Consider the following 25903-nt stretch of genomic DNA (forward strand, 5'->3'; position numbering starts at 1 on the left):
TGCCCAGGGGATCAGGTATACTCTCTTTCTCTACCCCTCGAATCGCGTCCAGGAGACCCATATCCATTACGAGTCTCGTGATATATGGGCCTGAGAAAATGACTCCTGTTCTGGCTTACTAGCTCTGGTAATGCATGTACTCAGCCAGAATATACCCCAGATGAATTGGTTCTCTCTGCACCATGGACTACAGGTATAGTAGCTCATGTCTGCTCAATACTCCTGTGCCATCACCACGTCTGTTCACTAATCGGCTAAGAATGGTGTGGATGTATCTGTATGCTGGCCGAGAAAAGCAAGTAGCCTTGGACACTCCTGCCTCATATTGCCCTGCCCACAAAGTGTCCTATATGCTCTCTGGGGTGTCAAACTGCCAGGATAATCTGTGGTTAATTGATCATACTCCTCTGTATTTGTGTAGACGTCATCATATAAGCCCAGACGGATGGAGAACTGTGTAACACTCATACTATAATGATGTTCAAGTGCTCTGAACTGTATAGCATCGACACTGTCGAATCTTGAGTAAGATCGGTCAAAAACAAGTAAAAATCCTTCTAAAATGATGATGCGAGGTCGGGAGAAAGTAAGAATGCACTCTCAGATTAATTAGGAGTGTGAGAATGAAGAAACATGATGAGACTTTAAAGGAAACTCGTGCCTCTTGTCTCTCTGTAGATCCACACGGGCGTGTGGAAATTACCCACGCCCATGTGGCTCCATAGGAGAGCATCCACAGGGGTAGACGTACGCCCCTGTGGCTTCTCTGTCCAACCAAGAAAATTCTCTAAGTGTTTCACTCGCCCATGCGAAAATTTCACAGCGCGTGGATCCTTATTGGCCAAATCACAGGGGCAAATGCACGCCCCTGTGAATTCTCAGGATGGAGGAGAAATTCTCTGCAGAGAATCACACGGGCGTGTGGAAATTACCCACGCCAATGCGTTTGTTGAAAAAATTATCCACAGGGGCGAGTCCACACCCCTGTGTCTTCTCGGGAAAAATCTCTAAGTCTCTACAGGGAAACACAGGCCGTGTGAAAATTCTGCACGGGCATGGACCATCACAAGGTCGCTCACAGGGGCGAGTCCACACCCCTGTGCCATCTCTGGATGAGCCTCTGAATGAAAATGCACGCCTGTGCGAAAATTCCACACGGGCGTGTGTTTTCTCTGGATACTTAGAAAACTTTGCAGTCTCTGCAGAAAATTTCTGGACACAAATATCACTTAGAGCCTGCCTAACAATGCAATTTTAACCAAAGAAAACACGAAAAACATGCTCAAACGACCAAGATTCTTCGTCACACACGATTAGGCACATGATAACACCATAATGTCCACAAGAAAAATCACAGCAAAAGCATCTAAGAATCAAGACACCAACATTTAAAGCCTTATTCATGCAAACACTAAACTAAAAACTAGGAAAACAATAAAGACTTGGGTTAGCTCCCAAGAAGCACTTGTTTAACGTCATTTAGCTTGACGTACCTTGTCTTACCTCACGGGGAATCATAGATGAAGGTTTCCCTCTTACCCATGACTTGGAAGCACGATGAATATAGTATTTTGTAGGTAGAGGGAGAGTTGTCAAGGCGGTATGTGAGCTTATCATCTCCAACCCTCAGTGTCAACTCCCCGCTGTCCATGTCGATTAATGCCTTGGAAGTGCGCAAGAATAGCCTCCCAAGTATCAAAGAAAAATCTACATCCTCGTCGACGTCCAACACTATAAAGTCTACAGGAAATATGTACTTGTCTATCTTGACAAGTATGTCTTCAATGATGCCCTTCGGATGTCTCATTGTTCGGTCCGCCAATTGCAATATTATCCTAGTGAGCCTAGGTTCTCCCAAGCCTAGCTTCTTGAAAAAGGTATATGGCATGACATTGATATTAGCCCCAGAGTCCACCAATACCATTCTTCACCCATATTACCAATGTTTCATGGGATGATGAAGCTTCCGGGGTCTTTCTTCTTGTTCGGCATATTGTTTTACAACACCACCGAACAAGAGGCATCTAAGATCACCGATGCACTCTCATCCAATTTCCTCTTGTTGGTCAATAAATCTTTCAAGAACTTAGCATACCGAGGTATTTGAGACAATCCCTCCACAAAAGGAATATTGATGTGTAATTGTTTAAATAGGCCCAGGAACTTCTTGTATTCCTCATCATTTTGGTCGTTCTTCAATCTTGAAGAGTAGGGAATTCTTAGCTTGTAAGATGGGGGTGCCACCTCCTTCTCCTTGTTTGCACTTTCCTCAACCTCCGCGACCTCGGGTGCTTTAACATTGGTCTTCTCACTCGGAAGTCTATCCTCAACCTCACAACCACGTCTCAAAGTGATCGTTTTCACATGTTCTCTCAAATTAGTCTCAGTATTACTCGGTAGGCTTCCTTGTGGTCTCTCTGATAGAGACTTCACAATTTGCCCCACTTGATTCTCTAGATTATGCAATGAAGTGGTGTGGTTGCGAAGTGTAACTTCGACCGACTGAAACCGATTATCCAATGTCTACACAAATCTGGTCAAAGCTTTCTCTAAATCGTTCATCTAGGTCTCCAAACCTGAAACATGATTCACCATGTTTGTGGCTTCTTGTTGTTGTTGGAAACCCGGTGGTGCTATGGCCTTCTACTGCCCTTAGTGGTTACTCCATGAAAAGTTGGGGTGGTTCTTCCAACCCGGATTGTAGGTGTTGCTATATGGATTACCTTGGTTCCACATGGCATTACCCACAAAATCGACTTGCTCAACTAAAAATGCATCACCAATAAAAATAGGGTAATTGGTTGGAGCATGTCCTTCCCCACAACCTGTGCAAGTAGTGACGGCCTCCAATCTATTAGAAGTTATAAAGTCTAACTTCTTGCTCAATGATTCCGCTTGGGCCTCCAAAGAAGTAACTGCATCGATTTCGTGGAGTCCGGCTAATTTCTTCCTTTCCCGCGGGTTCCACTAGTAGCAGTTTATGGCCATTTCCTCTATCAATTGCCGGGCTTCATCAGGGGTCTTGTTCCCCATTGTACCTCCTGCGGCAGCATCTAGAAGCTGTCTTGTACTTGGATTCAACCTATTGTAAAAAGTTTGAATGATCATCTAGTCGGGGAAACCATGTTGCGGACACTTCCGCAAGAGGTCCTTGAATCGCTCCCATGTCTCGAACAATGATACGAGCTCCATCTATATGAATGAGGATATCTCATTACGACACCTTGCTGACTTTCCAGGGGGAAAGTATCTCGCAAGAAAGGCTTCGACCATTTCATTCAAAGTCATGATGGAAACCTTTGGCAATAAATGAAGCCATTGCTTGGCTTTTCCTTTGAGAGAGAATGGGAAAGCCCTCAATCTGATAGCATCATCCGACACTCCATTAATCTTCAACATATCACAAACTTCCAAGAAGTTCTCAATATGATTGTTCGAATCCTCATCGGCCAAACCATTGAACTGCGCTAACTATTGAATCATTTGAATGAATGTTGGTTTCGGCTCGAAGTTCAGAGCTGTGATCGGGGTTCGCACTATACTTGATTGTGTGCCCAAAACTGAAGGTCTAACATAGTCAGAAAGTGTTCTCTGTTGCTCATTTTGTTCTGCTATATTATCCGACCCTTGACCTTCTACTTCGGCTCGGATTGATGGTTCTTGTACAGGTTCTTTTCCCTTTCTTCTAAGTGTACGCTCAAGCTCAGGATCTCCTTCAACAATTTGTGAAGGGTTCCCTCGGGTCATAACATGGAGCTACAATCAAAAAGAAAAGAAAATTTAGAACGATGATAGAATAAGAAAATATGAAATAGAATGAATGATGAATAGCTAAAATAGCAAAGTGCAAAGTATCTCTAAATGCCTATTCCCCAGTAATGGCACCAAAAAACTTGACAACGCCCCTTCGTGTGACCCACAAGTGCACCGGTTTATCGATGTAATAAATCCCAGGTGAGTGGGTATCATATCCACAGGGAGTAGGGAATAAAAATACCAAGATTGCTATCTAACTAAGCGAAGAAGGAATAATGATTTTGTTGATGAAATATAATGAAAGCAAGAATAAAAGAAATAATAAAGTGACAACGCCCCTTGCGTATGTCCTGCAAGTGCACGGGTTTGTCAAAGTAATAAATCCCAGATGAGTGGGTATCATATCCACAGGGAGTAGGGAATAAAAACACTTAAATTGTTTCTTAACTAAGCGAAAAGTGAATAATAGTTGTGTAACAAGATGTAATGTAACAAAAGTAAAAGAGACAAGAAAGAGAGCACAAGTAAAGGGGAGGTAAGGCAATTGATATAAATAGGGTACCCGGATATTGTTCCGCCTAGGACAATCATTTCAAGTGTAAAACCCTCTATTATGCTTTCTAACTAATGTATTAATCAGTCGTGGATATCCTTCAATACATGGTCCCAAATCTAAGGCCAACCATGCCTAACTCTATACATGTTCCGGAGGAGAAATTGACAATCTCTCGACCTCGTACTTGAATAGAATCGCAATGAGTTCTAGGGATTCTAAGTGATAAATCCTCTTCCTAGATGTAGACCTAACCCTTTGGTCCAGGTGGAAGGTCCCTAGTCACAATTAAACCCTAGGTGCTAAAATCACTTCAACGCTTAACTCCGTTGTCTCTACAACTAAGCCCCAGCAGAAGGTCATCCCTTAGCCCATTAACTATACTATGACAGTAAAGAACTCGAGGAAATGGAGGTAGGATAAATCATACTGGAGAGGAAAGGGGATGCTCCGCTACCTCTCGACTCACCCTCTCAACCCTCTCCAATCTAGCTTTGTCTAACTCTTGTGGTGTGTCACTCACTCACAAGGGTTACCATAAGAATCCTCAACCCTAGTGTCACTCTAAGGGAGTATTCACACAATCAAGCATATAAGATTGGAACTCAATTAACACATCAATTAATGAAAGCATAATAATAAGTTTTAATGAAACAAATACATCCTAGGGTTCACAAATCCGAGTACCCACTAGGGGGTTTAGCTCTCCATGGAGCTAGTTACAATCAATGAAATTGAATGTAAAAATACTCGATAGTCGTGACAATGGTCTTGTGGAGAAGCCTCTATTCGTCCAAGGGTCCCTTTGTCAGGCCTAGGATACACCTCGTTGGATTGGTGCCGATGAAAGCTCTCCCACTAACCTTCTTCCAAACGGAGCACGATGTCAGAGCTATAGAACCTCTCCCAATCCCTAGCCAATACCTCTTAAAACCCTAGCCGCAGCCCTCTCACAGGTTTGGGAAAAGATGGAGAAAAGAATGATGAAATTGGGGCTAAAATCGGCCATAAATAGGGCTAGAATCGGGAATCCACACGCCCCTGTGGATTCACCGCACGGGCCAATGGAATTAATGTACGAGCATGTGGATTCTCGGGAAATCACTTTTCTCCTCCGGTTGTGAATAGTACCTACTACATTGAATTGCTACAGTACCATGCTACAATACCATCCCGAAATACTCCTGAATCCATATTTTCATCGAGGTAACGTAAATGGCCACACGTTTACATTGTAAATCGCTTTGCTTCTTCAATAAATAGCTACATAGGTGGAGATCTTGCTATACATGAACAAGCCAGAATACTTGAATGTGACTGCCTTTGTGCCCGTCCAAATCATTGTGTTAACTTGAATACAAGGATGTTGGCACATATTCTGGCATCTTGAACACGACTTATGTCTTCGTGTTTGATCATTCTCAAGATTTTCTCCAAATGGTGCATTCACGATCTACATTGGCTTCTTTCTCTAACATTCGGCTTCACAACCCTATATGCATGAAAGTAACATACATGCACACATATTAGTGCTAAAACCTGATAAAACTAATGCTCATCATAAGGAAAGAACACTTCACATTATTATCACACAAGCACTTATCATAAAGAGAGAAGTACATATAGATGAGAGGTAAGGCAATCGATTGAAGTGGGGTACTTGTATATTGTTCCACCGAGGACAATTGCTTCAACTGTAAAATCAACTATTATATCTCCTAATTGACGCTTAATGAGTCATGGAAATCCTTAAACACACAGTCCCAAACCTAAGGTCAACCGTAACTAACTCTACACTATGTCCCGGCGGAGAAATCAATCAATCTCAACACCTCACAATGTATAGAGTTGTAAGACACTCTAGGGATTCCAATTGATAAACCCTATTCTAATGTATATATCTAACCCTTTGGTCCTGGCGAAAGACCCCTAGTCATAATTAAGCCCTAGGTGCTAAAGTCACTTCAACGCTTCACTCCGTTGCCCGGGCAACTAAGCCCCAGCGGAGGTCTTCCCTTAGCCCATTCACTCTACTATGACCGCAAAGAACTCTTGGAACGTGGAGATAGGATAAATCACATCGGAGGGGAAAGGGGATGCTCTGCTACCTTTCGACTCACCCTCTCTAATCTTGCAATGTCTAACCCTCATGGTGTGTCACTCACTCACAAAGGTTACCAATGTAGATTCTCAACCCTAGTGTCACTCTAAGGGAGAAATCATGCAACAAGCATTCAAGATTGAAACTCAATTAAAGACATCAATTAAGGAAAATATAATAGAAGATTAATAAAACAAATACATCCTAGGGTTCACAAATCCAAGTACCCACTAGGGGTCTAGCCTTCCATGGAGCTGGTTTAGCTCTCCATGGAGCTAGTTACAATCAACATTAAAATCGAATGTGAAAAAAGATAATCCATAGAAAAACCCCCTTGGTATTCATGTCGTTGGTCTTGTGGAGTAGCCTCATCTTCTCCAAAGGTCCACTTGTCCGGCCTAGGGCACACCTCGCCAAATCGATGCCGACGAAAGCTCCTCCAATAACCTTCTTCCAAGCGGAGCGTGGTGTTGAAGCCGTAGAATGTCTCCAAAAGCCTTGTCAAAACCCCTCTAAACCCTAGCCGCAAGCCTCTCAAAAGTTGGAGAAAAGATGGAAAACAAGATGATGAAATCAGGGTTGAATCGCGACTTTTAAAGGGCTAGAATCGGGTATCCACACGGGACTGTGGATGTTCCATACGCCCCTGTGGAATTTCCACACATGCGTGTGGATTCTCTAAAAATCTGATTTTCGGCCGGCTGTGAACAATAACTTGCTATAGTGACCTGCTAAGTACCGTCCAAAAATACTCCCGAAACCACACTTTTCATCGGGGTAACATAAACGGGCACACATTTATGCCGTAGATCACGTCGCTTCTTCAATAAACGGGTTCATTGGTGAAGATCTTACTATTATTGCACAAGTTGGGATACGCAAATGTAACTGCCTTCGTAGCCCTCCAACTCATTGTAATGGCTTGAATACATGGAGGTTGGCACATATTCACGTATCTTAAAGCCCCACTTGTGTCTTCGCGTTTGTTGCTTCCAAGATTCCACCAAATAGTGCGTTCACAATCTACTTTTGGCTTATTTTCTTAATACTTAGCTTCACAACCCTACATGCGCAAAAAAACACAAATACACATGTATTACTACTTAAACATGATAAAAGTCATGCTCATCGTAAGAAAAGAATACTTCGCATTCTTAACACACAAGCACTTATCACAGACTATCCATGAGGCCATGGGAATGGGCAATCTCTTGGAAGGCAAGTGTAATGCTGCACAAACCCCACAACAACAATGCTTCTTACTTCCACAAGCCCTAATTCAAGCAGCATCACCTGTAACAACCGTAACACCCAATTAGATACCACCTCTAGTGCACTCGATTCTTATGAAAAGGCTAACCCCTGCATAGATGATGGCGAGACAAAAGCATGGCATTTGCTTCAATTATGATGTGAAATTCACCCAGGCTACTCTTGTCATATTTCCAATGGATCTACTACTAGAAGACAAAAGCATACCTCTATAACTAGAAGATGCCATATTTCTGATGGATCTACTACTCTTGTCGATGTTTAGAGCTGATATCATCATAGCAGTTTATTGGCTATTAGGACTAGGCCAGACCATCTTCGACTATAAACAACTCTAGATAGAGTTTGAGATTGAGGGAGCTCGTGTTCGCCTTAACGGCTTGAGGGATCAGAACCTCCAAGATACCGCACATACCTCACTAAAGAGAAATACTCATAACCAGACTGTGAGTCAAGTTCTCTATCTATCTATCTCACTTGACTCAGGGGAATTGAATCCGCAAATGAAGACTCTAGCTATTGTAAAGCTTAGCACACCCCAGTTTTTTATTAACCAACTGCATTAGCTTTTTACCAAGTATGAGGATATATTCTCCCCTTTTCAACAGTCTTCAGCCGGTCTATGACTTTAATCATTGAATACCATTCTTGCTGAGAACTGTGCTGATCAATGTACGGCCGCACCGATACCCTCATTTTTAAAAGACAAAGATAGAGTGATTAGTGGGGGAGATGCTTAAGGACGGGGTGATCCAGGTGAGTATGAGTCCATTCTCATCGCCGATGATTCTCGTCAAGAATAAAGATAGAACGTGGAGATTCTGTGTGGATTACTGAACATTAAATGCAATCATCATAAAGGATCGCTTCCCAATACCAACAGTCAAGGAACTCCTAGATGAGCTCACCGGAGCTCAGGTGTTCTCTAAGTTGGACGTCAAATTAGGCTACCACCAGGTGTGTATGCACCTTCAATTATTGAAAAGGCTGTGTTTGGATTACCGAGCATTAAATACAGTTATAGTGAAGGAACACTTCCCAATACTAACCATTAAGGAACTCTTGAATGAGCTCACCGGAGCACAGATATTGTCCAAGCTAGACCTCAGGTCCGACTACCACCAAGTACATATCCACCCTCTGAATATTGAAAAGACTGTGTTTCGGACACACGAGGGACATTATGAGTTTCTCATAAGACCCTTTGATCACTCGAATGCTCCATCTACTTTCCAAGCACTAATGCAATCTATGTTTCAGTCAGTACTGTGGAGGAGGTTTGCGTTGGTGTTCTTCGACAATGTGCTCTTGTACAGTGAAACATGGGCATCACATCTTGATCACCTCCAAAGTATCTTATCACAGTTTTGAAAGCATAAGCTTTTTACCAAGAGAATCAAGTGTGCTTGATAAGTGTCTAAATACATCACTTTTATTATATATATTTTATGCACTTTCATGCGTATTCGTATAATTCCGATGCCTTTTACATTTTTTGTTTATTATTATTGTTTCAGGACATCAGAGGATCATCTAGAGCATTAATGAACTTCATTTAGCATAAATCAAAGAATTTATCAAGGCTCACACACATCATCAGGCTCTGGGCAAAAACAAATAGTGGATTTTCAAGCACCGATCACTGTAGCAATGGTTAATGCAACATACTGTAGCAATTCACTATAGTAGTGTACGGCCAATGTGTGACCCACACACACTTGGGAAAAACACATGTTTTAGTGTATAAAAGGAAACTTGGGCTTTTGGGAGAGGGACTTTGGCCACCATCTCCTCCACTCTTCTTTACCATCATCTCCATCATTCTCCACCACCATTACTGGAGTAGTTCGTCAGCCGGAGAACTACTCCGGCCGACAAACTACTCCGGGTTTTGGAAGGCGATTTGAAGAGCAAGAACTCAATAGAGAGAAGGTCACCCCCAAGGAAGAACATCAAGGAGTTCGACGACGCTGATCTGACGAGCTCTTATCTCCATCTTCTAGCCTACATCCTAGGGAAGTTGATTATAAGCTTTTGTATTGTTTTATCTATGAATACTCTCCTTGTGATGTGGAACTAAACTCCTAAGGCCACTGGGCACCTTGGGAAAGGAACTTGTATGGATGATTGATTTCTTTTGTTAATCGAATGTTAGCATGTTTGTTTGATTTCAATATATTGTTATGATGTTGAACCTACAATAGATGGATTCCGTATGTTTTGATTTATGAATTGTATATGTACAGTGGAATGCTTATATGTATTAGGTCGCATAATGATTGAAGGGGGATTCACCATGCTAGTACACCAAAGGTTCCTGGTGCCAGCAGCTCCCTAGAAGGTTAGGGTAATTTTAGCCAAAAGCAAGCATTAGAATTACCCTTACCAAGACTCCTTGTTCCCAAAGACATTATAGGGGTATCTTCCAGATGGAGGAACCCATATTAGATTAGGGTTACAGTACGGAGGTTCTGGGGTAGTCGACTCTCGAGTCTAGCGGATCAAACCTAGCTAACTTAGCACTCAATTTTCTAAATTTATCCTTACTTGTTCTTCTCCCAAGGGGATCCTCGCCCAAGGCCTCTCGTGCTCATTACAACTTGCCCTTTAAATCTCTTACATGATGTGCCTTAGTCCATTTTGTTTATAGTTCATTATTTTATTTATTTTTGTATTTCTATTTTTGAAACAACAATCTTTGTTTTGGTAGACTAGATAGTGATACCTAGGAGGAAGTAATAGCAGATCTTGGGACCCCAGGGAATTGTCCCCCAGACTTCGCTTTTCTTCAGCATACGCCAAATAAATGTATGCAATAACAGAGAGCATTAGACACTAGTGGTAGTAACTTCTTAGCAAAAGATTTTTAATTTACACAGACCATCAATGTCTGAGGTCCCTGATCAACCAAATAGTATAGATATCGGAGCAACACAAGTGGCTCACTAAGCTGTTGGGTTACGAATTTAACATTATCTATTGACTTGGAACACAAAACACCCAAGCTGAAGCTTACGACTACATAAGGACTAGCTTCCAATACACTGTTCATTCTTGATATTCAGACCACAAGCAGCAATCATAGAAGCCATCATCAACCATTATCAAACTGACAAACAAGTAGTGGACCTATTACACTCTATTTCAACTAACACACAAGCACATTCAAAGTATAACATCGTTGATGGAATAGTATTGTTTAAAGGTTCCATATGCGTTCCTTCCAATTCAGCTTTGCAACAACTCCTCATAGCTGAATTCCATAATATGACCACTGGGGGACATGCCGAAATTCAGTGTACATACCATCGCATTGCAAGAAATTTCTTTTCGGCGAATCTCCAACACAATGTCCGGGAATTTGTAAAATGCTGCACTACTTGCCAAACTGTGAAACCCTTTAATTAGGTTCCACAAAAAATTTCTAAAACCTCTACCCATGCTAAGAAAATTCGGGATTCCACCTCAGTAGATTTTATCACACATCTAGCGGTCTAGGCGAGAAAACAACAATATTAGTTATGGTTGATCACTTGTCTAAACAAGCTCATTTCATAGCCTTGGTAACAAATTTTATAGCTTCTTAGATAACAAACATCTATATTTGGGAAATAGTTAGGCTTCACGGCATTCTCAGTTCTCTCATCTCCGATCATGACCCATTATTTATGAGCCAATTTTGGCAATAACTATTCCAACTCCAAGGAACCAAGTTGGCCATGAGTGGTACTTGTCATATATAGTCAGATGGACAAATGGAGATCTTAAACAGCTATTTTAAAGTTTATTTATAAAGCTTCACCGGAGAGCAACCTTGGTAGTGTGTACATTACCTTCTATCGGCGGAGTGGCATGACAACACCGCTTGGCACTATTTAATATAGATGATGCCATTTGAAGCAGTATTTGCCAGCCTTCTCACACACTCCTCGACTTCTTGGTGGGCTCTTCCGAGGTAGCTGTAGTGGATGATCTTCTCACTGACAGAACATCCATACTCTAAACATTGACGGAGAACATAGCAAGAGCTTATTAACTACACATGCAGAATCAAGCAAATACCAAGTGGACAGTTGTATCTTTCCAAGACAATGACTGGGTGTTTCTAAAGCTACAACCATTCTGGTAAAAGGAGCTCCATGGACAACAAAGCCACAAGCTCTCAAAATGCTTCTTTGGCCCTTTTAAAATCTTGGAGAAAATATGACCTATGGTGTGCCAGTTAGCATTACCACCGATTGTCCAACTATACGATGTTTTTCATGTCTCCTACCTGAAGCATTGTACCGGTGATCTAATGATCTAACAATTACTACTGCCTAAACTTTTCAAAGAACAACAACCGTCTTTTTTTGACTTGTTGCACTTCTCCATTCTCAGGTGATCCTAGTTTGCGGACAACCGATGAAACAGTATTTAGTGCAATGAAAACACCAGTCTCTGTTGAAAGGATGATTGAAGACAAGACCGGGACTACTGGCATGGTGAACAAGTGAAGTGTATGGTGTTGAACGAAGCTGGTGCGCTGGTAGAGAAGCAATCAGGGATGGCATTGTACTACCGAGAATGGAGATCAAAGATGCAGGGCATGGATGCTAAGCTTTAGAGCAGTTAAAGCAGTTGAACCCGTTTTTGAATATATTAATATTTTAATATGAGATCTCTGGGTATTTGTGTTGGGCCAATGGGTGTGTGAGTGAGGATGGTTTTTAGACTAATGGGAAAGTGTTTTGTATCTTGCCCAATAGCTTTTGTGTATTGTGTTTCCCTGTCTGTAGTATTATATATATATATATATATATATATATATATCCTGAAGTTAGTGGAAGTGGGTGATTGGCTGATCAACCCTTTTGTCTCCCAAATTTATCTGTCTGACTCGTTGACTATGTGTTCACTTGAACCAGAGAAACCTCAGGCATTTCGTCGAACACCTCTCATCGCACACTCGTTCGTCATCCAGTTCCCAACAAACTGGTATCAAAGACCAGGTTCATGGCAACCAAAAGCTCATCGGCGCTGGAGGGAGCTCTAGTGTGTCTTTCTCAGCTGTTGGTCCCGGTGTCCACCAGCCAAGAGTACGGGCGGTGGAACCTGCGAATGAAGACTGTCTTTAGGTCCCAGGAGTTGTGGGACTTGGTGGAGAACGGTGTGACGGAGTCGAAGGATCAGGCGGTGGAGAGGGACAACCGGAAGGGAGATGCAAAGGCGATGTGCCTGATCCAACAGGCTGTAGACGGGCCGAATCTCAACCAGATCGCTGAGGCCAAATCAGCGCACGAAGCTTAGGAGATTCTGAGGAAGCATTGCCTGGGAACGTCCAAAGTGCTGTTTGTGAGGATCCAAGCCCTCTGGCAAGACTTTGAGACACTGCAAATGGGTGACGCCGAGGGAGTCCAGGCATACATTTCAAGAGTCATCATGATCACCAACCAGATCAAGGCTCTTTGGCACAAGCTCTAGGATCTAGAAGTCGTCTCCAAGGTGTTACGGAGTCTAGCACCGAAGTTCAACTGGGTTGCAGTCGTGATTGAGGAGTCGAAGGATATTGCGAAGCTCTCGCTGGATGATCTCTGTGGAATGCTACAAGCTCACGAGGTGAGGGTGAATTGTGCAGCTGGGAAAACAGTTGAGAAAGCTTTCCATGTCAAGACTGAGCATTCTACACCAAACTACAGCAAAGTTGGGGGTGCTTGGAGCTCATGGGGAGATGGCCGAGGCTGCGGCAGGTCGTTTATACGCGGAAGAGGACGAGGCTGAGGAGGTCGTGGAAGGGGCTTTGATAACAAAAGTCACATCCAATGTTTTCACTGTAAGAAATTCGGCCACATGAAGGCCCAGTAAAGAGCTCGTGAGAAGCAACCAGAGAAGGGTGTCGGTCTTATTGCAGAGGAGGAAAGCACCGAGAATCTCTTCATGGCTAGTTGCTCCATGGGTGAACAATCCAGGACTGTATGGCTTATAGATTCCGGGTGCTCGAACCACATGACTAGGGACAAATCTCTATTTAGTAGTCTTGATGAATCAGTGAGCATCACTGTGAGATTGGGAAATAATAAGGAGATAAAGGTATGTGGCGAGGGCGTCATTGCTGTAAACACAAGCGTGGGAACCCAGAAGAGGCTAGAAGGGGTTCAATATGTGCCGGGGTTGGCACACAATCTCCTGAGTGTGGGATAGTTGCTCACCAAAGGGTATTCCGTGGTGTTCAAGAAGAATCAGTATGTTATCTCTGATAATCAAGTGAAGAGTCAAGCAATATGCGTCTTGAGATCAAGCAACAACATGTTCCCACTCGATATTGCGAAGATTGGAAGCTTAGTGATGAATGCAAGGAGTCGAACTCTGGAGGAACTGTGGCATCTAAGGTTGGGGCATCTGAATTACAACAGTTTGATGTCCATGGCTCACAAGAAGCTGGTATTCGAGTTGCCTGAACTATAGCAAGGATTGCAGTGCGAGGATTATGCATGGAAGCAGTCAAGAACCTCCTTTCCTAGTGGAGTGGCACGAAGAGCTAGCGCATGCCTTTAGTTAGTTCATATGGATCTCTGCGGTCCTATGAGTGAGGGCTCACTGGGAGGCAACAGGTATTTCTATCTAATTGTTGATGATTTTAGCAGGTGGAGTACGGTGTTTTTTATTAAAAACAAGTCTGAGGCCTTCACAAAGTTTCGAACATTCCATGTTTCTGTGGAGAGACAGACCGGGCTAAAACTCAAGGTAGTAAGGAGCGACCGTGGAGGTGAGTTCTCATCAAGAGAATTCAAAGACTATTGGAATGAGTATGGCATTCAGAGGGAATTCACAGCCCCCTACACGCCTCAGCAAAATGGCATCGTGGAGCGCAAGAACCGCACGGTCGTTGAAATGGCCAGAGGGCTGCTCAAAAGTGGAGGATTGCCCGTGAAGTTCTGGGGAGAGGTAGTGTCCACTGCGTTGCATCTCATCAATAGACCACCAACACATGTGCTGCATAACAAGACTCCCTATGAAGCTTGGCATGGAGACAAACCATCTGTAAGTCATCTTCGAGTGTTTGGCTGCATTGCTTTTACCTTAATTCCATCACAGAAGCTGCAGAAGCTCAGTGACAAATCTGAAAAGTGTGTATTTATTGGGTATTGCCTTGAATCCAAGGCATTCAAGCTGTTTAACCCCATTACCTGTAAAGTTATTGCAAGCAGGGATGTTGTGTTTCATGAGGAGACTCGGTGGAAGTGGGATGATTGTCCTCATGAAGGACCTGAAATCTCCATTGAAAGTGCAATTAGTGGCACTGGTGATGCAGTAATTGAGACATGAGAGGTTACTGAACAGTTTACAGAAAGGCAAGGTGAACAAGGTGCACAAGCTGATGAAATACCACCAAGGAAGACACGCTCACTGGAAGACATCTACAGCAGGTGCACATTCGCTCTGTGTGCTAGTGCTCTAGCTAATGTCAAAGAAGCTGTGAAATATAAGGGGTGGCAGGAGGCCATGGATGCTGAGTTAGCATCGATTGAAAAGAATAGCACTTGGGGACTGTGTGAACTGCCTACCGAGAAGCATGCTGTGGGATAAAAATGGATATACAAGCTCAAAATGAATGCACAAGGAGAGGTTGCAAAACTGAAGGCAAGGTTGGTCGCCAAGGGATATTCACAGCGGCAAGGAGTGGATTATGAGGAGGTGTTCTCTCCTGTAACCAGGTTGGAGACAGTAAGGCTTGTGCTTGCACTCGTAGCTCATGCAGGTTGGGCAGTCTATCATTTTGATGTGAAATCGGCATTCTTGAATGGGGATATTCAAGAGGAGGTATATGTAATGCAACCAGAGGGCTATGAAGTCAAGGGGAGAGAAAATCAAGTGTATAGGTTGAAGAAAGCACTGTATGGCCTGAAGCAGTCCCCCCGTGCATGGTATGGAAGAATTGATCAACACTTTCACAATCATGGGTTTATTCGAAGTGAATTCGAGCATACTTTGTATAGAAAAGTGTTAGAAAATGGGGACATCTTGTTATTGAGTCTCTATGTGGACGATCCCATCTATGCAAGTTCATCTAATGCACTTGTGAAGCAGTTTAAGACAGACATGATGAAGACTTTTGATATGTCTGACTTGGGAGAGTTAAGTTTCTTTCTCGGGCTTGAAATTAAACAAGAATCAAGTGGGATTTTTATCAGACAGAAGATTTGCATTGAGGTGATCTTACAACAGCTAAATATGGTGAATTGTAAACCTGTTATGACACATATGGTAGTAAATGAGAATACAGTCAGATGCACTGATACTGAGCTCACTGATCCGTTGATGTACAGGAGTCTCATCGGGAAGCTTTTGTACCTTACTCATTCGAGACCAGACACTTGCTTTGCTGTGAGTTATCTAGCAAGATTCATGAGTTCACCCTGTAATTCACATTTTACTACAGCAAAGCGAGTAGTGAGGTATCTCGCGGGCACCAAAGACTTCTGCCTGTGGTTCTCCCGGGACGATTGAGGTGTGCTCGAGGCCTTCTCAGATAGTGACTGGGGAGGATCTCTAGCTTACCGGAAGAGCACGACCGAAATGTTGGTTCGTTTGGGAATGAGTGTCATATCATGGAGCTCTAGGAAGCAAGAAGTTGTAGCGCTATCAACCACAGAGGCAGAGTATATTGCTACGACAGCTGATGCCTATCAAATTGTTTGGTTTAAGAGGCTACTAGAGGAATGTGGGCATGTTTTCAAAAAACCAATCTGTCTCTGGTGTGATAACCAATCGGCTATTGCTGTAGCCAAGAACCCTGCTCACCATGGAAGGACCAAGCACATCGACGTCCGTTTCCATTTTATCAGAAGCATGGTTTGTGACGGGGTAATCTCCATTCAACATTGCTCAACCAATGACCAACTCGCAGATCTGTTTACTAAACCACTCCCTCCTGAGAAGCATGCTATGATGAGAAGCCTGATTGGAGTGCTTGAGCTTCAATCAAGGGGAAGTGTTGAAAGGATGATTGAAGACAAGACCGGGACTAGTGGCATGGTGAGGAAGTGAAGTGTATGGTGTTGAACGAAGCTGGTGCGCTAGTAGAGAGGCAATCAGGGATGGCGTTGTACTACTGAGAATGGAGATCAAAGATGCAGGGCATGGATGCTGAGCTTTAGAGCAGTTAAAGCAGTTGAACCCGTTTTTGAATATATTAATATTTTAATATGAGATCTCTGGGTGTTTATGTTGGGCCAAGGGGTGTGTGAGTGAGGATGGTTTTTAGACCAATGGGAAAGTGTTTTGTATCTTGCCCAATAGCTTTTGTGTATTGTGTTTCCCTGTCTGTAGTATTATATATATATATATATATATATATATATATATATATCCTGAAGCTAGTGGAAGTGGGTGATTGGCTGATCAACCCTTTTATCTCCCAAATTTATCTGTCTGACTTGTTGACTGTGTGTTCACTTAAACCAGAGAAACCTCAAGCATTTCGTCGAACACCTCTCATTGCACACTTGTTCGTCATTCAGTTCCCAACAGTCTCTTGTGGATGCTTCATGGGAGACATAAGAGAAGTTGAGAAAAAACTTTTCTCGGTTCCAGCTTAAGGACAAGCTGGAGGTCTAAGGGGGAACTGTTGTACTGATTGACTAAGTCAAAGGAGTCAACATAGTCAAGGGAGGAAAATTTTAGCTTGCATAGAAGAAAAGGATGAAGTTCGACCCCCAAGGCGCTTCACACATACCATTAGAATGCGGCACAAGTCACCATGCTTAAGAACTATATTATGTGACTAAATGTATGGGTGTTGGCACTAATGATTTGTATTAGGATTAAAGGTGAGAATATGGGGTAGTGGGGTAATGTGTCACTAATGGGATAATTCGCTTCCAAGTTTGTTATGTTGTAAGGCTTTAAGAGCCACCAATCATGAATGGAAAAGGGCAGCCAATAGTTGCCTTCTTCTTATCTTTTCTTTTCTCTCTCTCTTCCTCCCTTTTTGTTTTTCCTAGCTTATCCCTTGTCTTCTTCTCCTCAGTGAAAACCTGAGAAAACCTTACTGGAATCGCCACAGTTTTAGCCTCCATTGCATATTATAGAAGCCCTTATGTATGATTGTTTTGCTGTTTAATGATGGCTGCTTTTCCATTCAAATAAATAAATATACATATAGTTTTTATTTAAAATATATATAGTGAATCACAGGATTTCACTATCAATTTTATCTTTTTTTTTTCAAAGCATTAAATATTTTATAAAATTAATACATAACATGGCAATGCCTTCCTCATAAATACTATACATAGTTTGTGCCACTTCATTAACAAGTGACAAAAGGATTACATTTTTTTTTTTTTTACAAAAGTAGCAAGTTGCACCCTACAAAGAAGTGTCAAAGGACAAGCAGATTAGGTGGATCTTATAGAGTCATACTACTAACTCAGGATTTGATCTTGGGTGTGTCAATTTATTATTCTCATAACATTCCACTGCACCAAATAGTGGTTGTTAGAAGGACTAAAACATTTTTTTAAAGTTAAAGAACTAAAATAAACTATCATTTTATTCATCTAAATTATTAAAAAGTAGAAAACATAGAAATTTTTTTTTTGTTTAACCTCACCTCATCATTGAGCCAAGCTGGGCTAGCTCAGTTCAAGAAAATTTAGACTTTGGCTTAGCCCAAGCCCAAATCTGACGAGCCTTATGAATAGTTTAGGTCAAACTGAGCTGAGCCAAATTTTAAATATGAAGCCTATGGCCCAGTTTATAGGTTTGGTTTTTTGGATCAATTATTGGATCAGCTAGGATCAGCTTGTTGAATTTAACTTGAATTGATCCGTTGTTATTTTTTTTTTAAAAATTTACTTAATTAATCTTTGTAATGAATTAAAAATATAAATATAAATATAAATGTATAATTTTATTAATTGATTAGTATTATTATATTTTTCACTTCATAAAAATATTGTATCATTAAAATATAAGTAAATCCCAACTAAGTTGGCACTTACTCATTCTATCATTATATATTTTTTTTGATATTATGAAAAATTTTTTTGTTGTTAGTATTTAATAATAAATTCAATGAGTCAGCTCATGGGGCTAGTCCATTGGATTTGCCCAAAATTCAAAAAGACTTGGCTTGAGTTATTTAAAAATGATATCGATATTCAATATAAGATTTGTTTAGTCTGAATTTAGACTATCCGTCAAATATTAATTTTGGATTGAGTTTGGATCAGGTTTAAGCCAGTCCGTGGGCCTTGGATGGTGACGAGAGAGAGATAAAACCCTCGAATGACAAAAGGGGCTTGTGGTGTACACCGTTTCTTTCAGAAATTTCCATGGTTTTGGGAAAGAAATTTTCTTTCACAGATGTGAACTTTGATCGATTTCGCAACAAATGAGGTAACATTTCCCTTTCCTTCAAGAAATTTCATCGAAAAAACCCCGACAATGATGCACAAAACCCTGGCAGAACGCGCCAAATATATGATTCCAACTCCATGCTTACAATCGATCAGTATCTCTGCATTGAATGTGTCTTTCTACAATAAGTTTTGCAGAAATACTGCTTTTTTCTCAAATTGTTCTTCTGGATCCCCTAATTTCAACCCTAACCCTGAACCTAAGAGCGTCCAAGCGGATTTTGGTGAACATGACGAGCTGGTGAAACAAGTCGAAGATCACAGCATGAGAGGAGTCACTGGATTGCCGCAAATCTCTAACTCCTGTGAAGACGCCAACTTGGGCTGCAGTTTTGGAAAATTTGATAGTTTTGATGATAATGAGGGCTCAGATCGAGACTCTGAGAGCTCAGACGGGGACTTGGATGATGATTTTGGGGTCTTGGATCTGTTTGAGAAGAACCAGGATCAAAATTTAGTAAAAGAGAGAGGTTTCCAAGCAGCGACGGATGAATCAGGGAACCCTTTAGTTAGAGAGACTTGCAGATTAATTGGGCTCAGGCAATCCTGGAATCCAAAGTTTGAGGGGCAATTACGGCACCTATTAAGAACAATGCAACCCCGGCAAGTCTGTGCAGTCCTCCGCTGTCAAGCTGATCTTCGTGTTGCTGCTAACTTCTTCTACTGGGCTGACCGGCAATGGCGCTACCGCCATGCTCCTGAGGTTTACTATACAATGCTTGAGATTCTCAGCAAGACCAAGTTGTGTCAGACTGCTCGGAGGATTTTAAGGCTCATGATTCGTCGGCGGATCAGTCGCCGCCCAGAAGTATTTGGACATTTGATGGTCATGTACAGTCGTGCTGGTAAGCTTAGGAGTGCAATGAGGGTCTTGAATCTGATGCAGAAGGATGGCTGTAGTCCTAATCTTTCAATTTGCAATACTGCGATTCATGTGCTTGTGATGGCTGATAGATTGGAAAAAGCTCTGAGGTTCTTGGATCGTATGCAGCGGGTTGGAATCGGGCCCGATGTTGTTACATTTAATTGCTTGATTAAGGGATTTTGTAATGCCCACCGTGTAGCTGATGCGTTGGAGATGATCCAAGAAATGTCTAATAGAGGATGTCCACCTGATAAGATAAGCTATTACACAGTGATGACCTTGTTATGCAAGGAGAAAAGGATTCAAGAAGTTAGGGGGTTATTGGAGAAGATGAGAAAGGATGCTAATTTACTGCCAGATCAGGTAACTTATAACACTGTTATTCATGTGCTCTCAAAGCATGGGCACGCAGATGAAGCTCTTGAGCTCCTGCAAGAATCAGAGGCTAAAGGATTTCGGATTGATAAGGTGGGTTATAGTGCAGTTGTGCACGCATTTTGTTGGAATGGGAGGATGGATGAAGCAAAAGAGGTTGTGAATGAGATGTTTTTGAAGGGATGTGTTCCTGATGTAGTGACCTATAGTGCAATTGTCAATGGATATTGCAAGTTAGGAAAGATGGGTCATGCACGAAAGATGCTTAAGTATATGTATAAGCATGGTTGTAAGCCTAACACTGTTACCCACACTGCTGTGTTGAATGGCTTGTGTAGAAGTGGGAAGTCATTGGAGGCCATGGAGCTGCTGAATAGGAGTGAGGAGGAGTGGTGGACGCCAAGCAACATTACATATAGTGTTGTTATGCATGGATTGAGGAGGGAAGGGAAGTTGGATGAGGCATGTGAATTGGTAATGCAGATGCTGCAGAATGGGTTCTTTCCCACTACTGTTGAAATTAATTTACTCATTCATGCTCTTTGCCTGGAGCGCCGGGCAGAGAAGGCCAAGGAGTTCATTGAGGCATGCCAGAGCAAAGGTTGTACTATCAATGTTGTCAACTTCACTACCATAATTCATGGATTTTGTCAGGAAGGAGATCTAAAATCTGCACTTTCTTTGTTAGATGACATGTATTTGAGTAGCAGGCATCCTGATGTGGTGACATACACAGTACTAGTTGATGCTTTGGGAAAGAGAGAAAGGTTCCATGAAGCCACAGAGCTTATTAAGAAAATGCTCCACAGGGGTCTAGTCCCCACACCTGTTACATATAGGACTGTTATCCATAGGTACTGTGAGAAAGGCAGAGTGGAAGACCTCCTCAAGCTGCTAGACACAATGTTGATAAGGCAAGATTTTAGATGTGCATATAATCTGGTCATTGAGAAGCTTTGTGCATTTGATAGACTAGATGAAGCCTACAAAGTTTTAGGAAAAGTTTTAAGAACAGCATCTATAATAGATGCTGAGACCTGCCACATAATGATGCAAAGTTATTTGAGAAAAGGTCTCCCTTTGCAGTCATATAAAGTTGCGTGCCGGATGTTCCACAGGAACCTCATTCCAGATGTTAAGTTGTGTCAAAAAGTGAGCAGCAGGCTGGTCTTAAAGGGGCACCCACACGAAGCAGAAAAGCTGATGTTGCATTTTATTGAGAGGGGACACTTTGTACGGCAACATATCTAGTTCTCTGTTTGACCTTTGTGGCTCTCTTAATCTGGTTGGTGAAAGACATGGCATTAGATAGGCTTCCCTTCTCAAATTGTTTTTTAAAGGCTGTACTACTGCAACATAGAATGAGCAGAAGTCATGCTTCGCTTGCTCGCACATAGGTATGATGTTAATGTTGAAACAAATGGAGATGTGTGCTTGATTTCCATTGTTTTCTTCTAATTAATTTAATTCATGTTTGTATGATATTTTTTTCTTACTCAAGATAGTTGGGAATCCCCTCATCTCCGAGCCTGTATTATTTTTTAAACTACCAAACTAATATTTTTGCAAGATTACCATTTTAGATCAACAATATATGAAGGGCTCAGTTGTTAGTTTTTACATCTTGTAACTTCATGGAATGTTCTATTAGATTAATTCCATGTATGTCATTGCAGAAATCAGTTGATTACTTAACTCTGAGAAGTAGTTGTTTGAAAAGTTAAGAAGTTGGATGTAGTATAACCTGGGTGATGCATTAGATTGGATTGGGATTATATAAATATGTATTGAAGATTCTAAAGATCAGTTTTTGCTTTTCATCAAGTGGCATACCTGGCGCCACTTCGTAAATCTATTTCTTATTTGCTAATGCTGCATTTCTATGCCCTTGCCATGTTATAGAATAGTTTTACTTTTCATTAGTGTCTGGCTATTCATAGTTCCCTTTTAAAGAAATTTTGGCGGAGCCTTTTGATTCCTCAAAAAACTGAATATCCATTCGTGGAATCAAATTGAAATTAGTGTTGCAACTAGAGCAGAATCCTCATTATTGTGGTTGCAATACACTAATTTGAATTACGAGTTCTCAACTTCTTTGAGTTGCATTAAAAAAATTTTTAGATCCGTTCTTTTAGTAGCTTTGTTTTGAGTCCAGGAGCCCCATTTGACCTTTCATTGAGAAGAGTTGGCAAAGCACTCCCTTTAACTTTCACTTGATGATTACAGTTTAGTGCCACCGCACATTGAATAGTCATTTGGACTGTAATTAAAGCAATTGATCTTTTTATCTGTTCCTGTTCTCATCATGATCTTTTTGACATCATATGTTGAATTCTTACATGAAATTTTCTTTGAGACTTTTCCCACTGTAAATTACTGTAACTGTACTTCTAGACTTTGGTTTTTATTGCACTTTTGGTTTGAAAGTAAAACTTATTGATTAAGTCTGTCTCAAATTGGATTATTCCTTCTTAGTTTATTAAATTTAAATGTTATAAATCATTTTGTAGTGTTCACATCTTATATGGATTAAAATTTTCTATTTTCATGGTTTTTTAAGCATGAAAACACCTATAGAGCAGAATCAGATTTTCTTCACACCCTTCATCTATGTGAATAATTTTCAAAGTTGTGCCTTGTGACAGTATTGTAGGCTTGTAGCATGTTTTTTTCCCACCAGAGCGAGACCACTGGAACTGCATGTTGTTTATTCTTGTATGAGTTTAGGAAGGGGTAGGTACAGCACTTTGGCAATTACGAATGCTTGTTTTGATGTGCAATGACACTGAAATATGTAGGTTTCTTTTTTCAAAGTTTTGGTTTTTTGTATTTTAAAATTGTATAGTTTACAGTATAATTTGATTTACCCCCATATGGGATTTATGGGGCACTTCTCTTTTGAGAAATTTATCCCAAATGCATTCTAATTTTCCTACTTAGAATACATCCAGAGTTTGGTAAAAATGAATTTAGCAATTATAGAGATGGCCTATGGTTTTCCTCATTTTTCATTTCCTTTCAATTTTCTACCATTATGTTGTTTAAATTAGTAGAATGAATAAATCAGAGGAAGGTCGGGAAACGCAAGGTGACTACATTCAATGTTAAGCAGAGGAAAACCAAAATTTCTGTCAGTTATCAAGATACACCTTAAAAGTGTTGCAACTGGTTGAAGAACTGATGTTTACCAATAGTCATGATAATTCGAGGTTATATTTCAATCTTTGAAGAATTCATAGGGTTCACTAGAAAACTAAGAATATGTGTAGTATGTCATGATTGTGATAGAAAGAGTAAGCTGGGTTGTACTTCGCAATATTTTGAGATGTGAATAGCCTGCCCTATTGCAATACTAGGGTTTCATCAATTGAATCTTTATAGCATTCCAAATGTGGACCTTGTTCAAGGCTACTGTTTAGAATCAGGAGTGGCATGAGGCAGCTTAAGCAGGCACTTCCTCGATTGAGAAAGAAAAATTTAGAATGACCAGCATGAAGTAGATCTGGCGATCATAAAGATAATGACGCTTGTATACTCTGCAATGCGTGCATGATGCCTGTTGTTTCCCTAATATGATTAAATTCAAAGGTAAACAGTTTGAGTTAAGATCTGATAAAGAAAATAATTTTGATGGATCTATGGGTTTGGTTCAACAATGAATGTGAACATTTTATGTAAAACTTGAAGGAATTTCTAGGTTAGAGACCTGAAGCAAATTGTGTATATCAAGATTCTAAGTTCCAAGCTTGGTTTGGGGCATTGCATCAAAAGGCTGATGCCACTGGATTAAGATGAAGTAGTGGGATCATGAACTTAATTTCTACAATGTGGTAGCATGTGTTGTATATTTTGATCTAGTTATACATGAATATGTCTTGTACTTCATTATTACGTTATGCTGGAAATTGAAGGTAATAAATTTTTGTTCCATTTTTTATTTTTCATTTCTCTTTTTCATGCTCAAACTACTCATGAACATGCATATCTGTATGATTCTAGATGATGTCTGTTTTAGCACTAGTACTTGGAAATTTCTAACACATGAATGCTTGGTTTAGAGGCTAATTCTTTTGTTATTCCTTCAACATTTGATAATAGCATTAATCAGGGGAAACGGTGAAGGCTCATCAAACATACAAGGGCACCAATGTTAAGCTTTTCATGACTGGATTAAGCCAATTGTGACGCATTTTCCCCTCTGCTATAAAGCAAATTTTCTAATTGAGGAGATAAAATATAATGTGACTTGTTATTTTATTTCTGTCGCACATGTAAATTGGATCTTTGTGCGCATGTTGACCCGAACTCCTCCTTGTGTGCAGATGGAAATGGAGATGCGTAAGGTACCAGGACATGCTTGTTAATTCCCCACTGTATCCTGAAAACAGATGTTAAATTCAATTGTTTAACAGGTACCATTAATTATATGCGCATATTGTCTTTTGCTCTTAAGTTTTCGAATTTTCCTGCTTTGATTCTTCATTTACTTTCCCCAATAGGTCCGCTTCTGTCTCGACATAAGTGGAACTTGTTGCTTCAGATTGTGTTCTTGTTTACTTACTGCATTATCTCGAGGTCTACGGACCTATGGTTAAACTCATTTTGGGACGTTTAAGCTTTGATACCATAATTTTTTACATCATTTGTAAAATAGAAGTCTCAGAAGCTGGAGAGAATTGTAATATTTTCTCTGTTGGCTACTAATATTTAGTTAAACTGGATAATCAAATTGTAGTCCAAATAAATCTTTGAAGAGGGTTATAAATTATAATTTTTTCATTTTATTAGAACAAAACCTTCTGCAGCTTAGAACGTCTCTTGGACTTGTTTTCTGTGATTGCATAAGCTCAAACATGTTTTTATTGCTCATAACTGAGAAATATCAACAATCATAGTCTCACCACATTTATTTAGCAATAAGTTTTCAAAATGGGAAAGGAACCCTTCATTATTCAAACATCATAGACCATTGAAAGAAAGTAGCACACACAACGAACTCTGCATGTCAACCATGGACAAAAGCGGTTCTAAACTTTCCTCATTTCTCTCCTTAAACTGGTTCAATGAACAGGGCGAGGCAATCCCTGACCATGGGACAAGAACGGCTTGCCGAGCTTCTTCATCCTAACGAAGCAAGAGGAGGCCGGCCTGGCTGAAGATGAAAAACTCTCAGTGGCCTCCTTCTCTTCTTCAGCAATTGTCTCAAGGACCTTCAACACCTTACGCTTCACAATGGAGATGACCTTCGGCGGAGCAACCTCAGTCACAAACAGGGTAGCTCGAACATTGGCCATGATCAGAATCCAGCAATCTGGGATCGAAACAATATGAGCTCTGAAGAGAAGCTCCGAAAACCATATAATAAAGAACAGAACTGAAAGCACTACAAGAACAGTGAACAACACCTGACTTGGTTTAGAGATTAGAGATGGGCATGCTCTATTCTAACAGAGTGTATTTATAATGAGAGAAGTGACAGGTTATATGTAAATCTGATACAAAATAATTGGTTTTGTTGAAGACTTTGGGATTTCACATGGGCTGCTTGGTGTAGAAATACTTGCATAGTATGATTGTTG

General features: G+C 40.9%; 2 protein-coding genes across 2 annotated transcripts; both read left to right on the forward strand.

The window, feature by feature from the left end:
• Positions 1-13058: 13058 nt before the first annotated feature.
• On the forward strand, positions 13059-14119 carry LOC120277700. The gene is made up of 4 exons (XM_039284555.1): positions 13059-13082; positions 13146-13411; positions 13529-13831; positions 13927-14119. Exons 1-4 carry the CDS (start codon positions 13059-13061, stop codon positions 14117-14119), a joined length of 786 nt encoding a protein of 261 aa, XP_039140489.1.
• A 4851-nt stretch (positions 14120-18970) lies between these two features.
• Positions 18971-25518, forward strand: LOC120277288 (pentatricopeptide repeat-containing protein At5g16640, mitochondrial). The gene is made up of 3 exons (XM_039284071.1): positions 18971-21721; positions 24647-24736; positions 25396-25518. Exon 1 carries the CDS (start codon positions 19113-19115, stop codon positions 21573-21575), a length of 2463 nt encoding a protein of 820 aa, XP_039140005.1. The 5' UTR covers positions 18971-19112; the 3' UTR covers positions 21576-21721; positions 24647-24736; positions 25396-25518.
• Positions 25519-25903: the final 385 nt, after the last annotated feature.

Source organism: Dioscorea cayenensis, chromosome 15 (assembly GCF_009730915.1).
Source record: "Dioscorea cayenensis subsp. rotundata cultivar TDr96_F1 chromosome 15, TDr96_F1_v2_PseudoChromosome.rev07_lg8_w22 25.fasta, whole genome shotgun sequence".
NCBI lineage: Eukaryota > Viridiplantae > Streptophyta > Magnoliopsida > Dioscoreales > Dioscoreaceae > Dioscorea > Dioscorea cayenensis.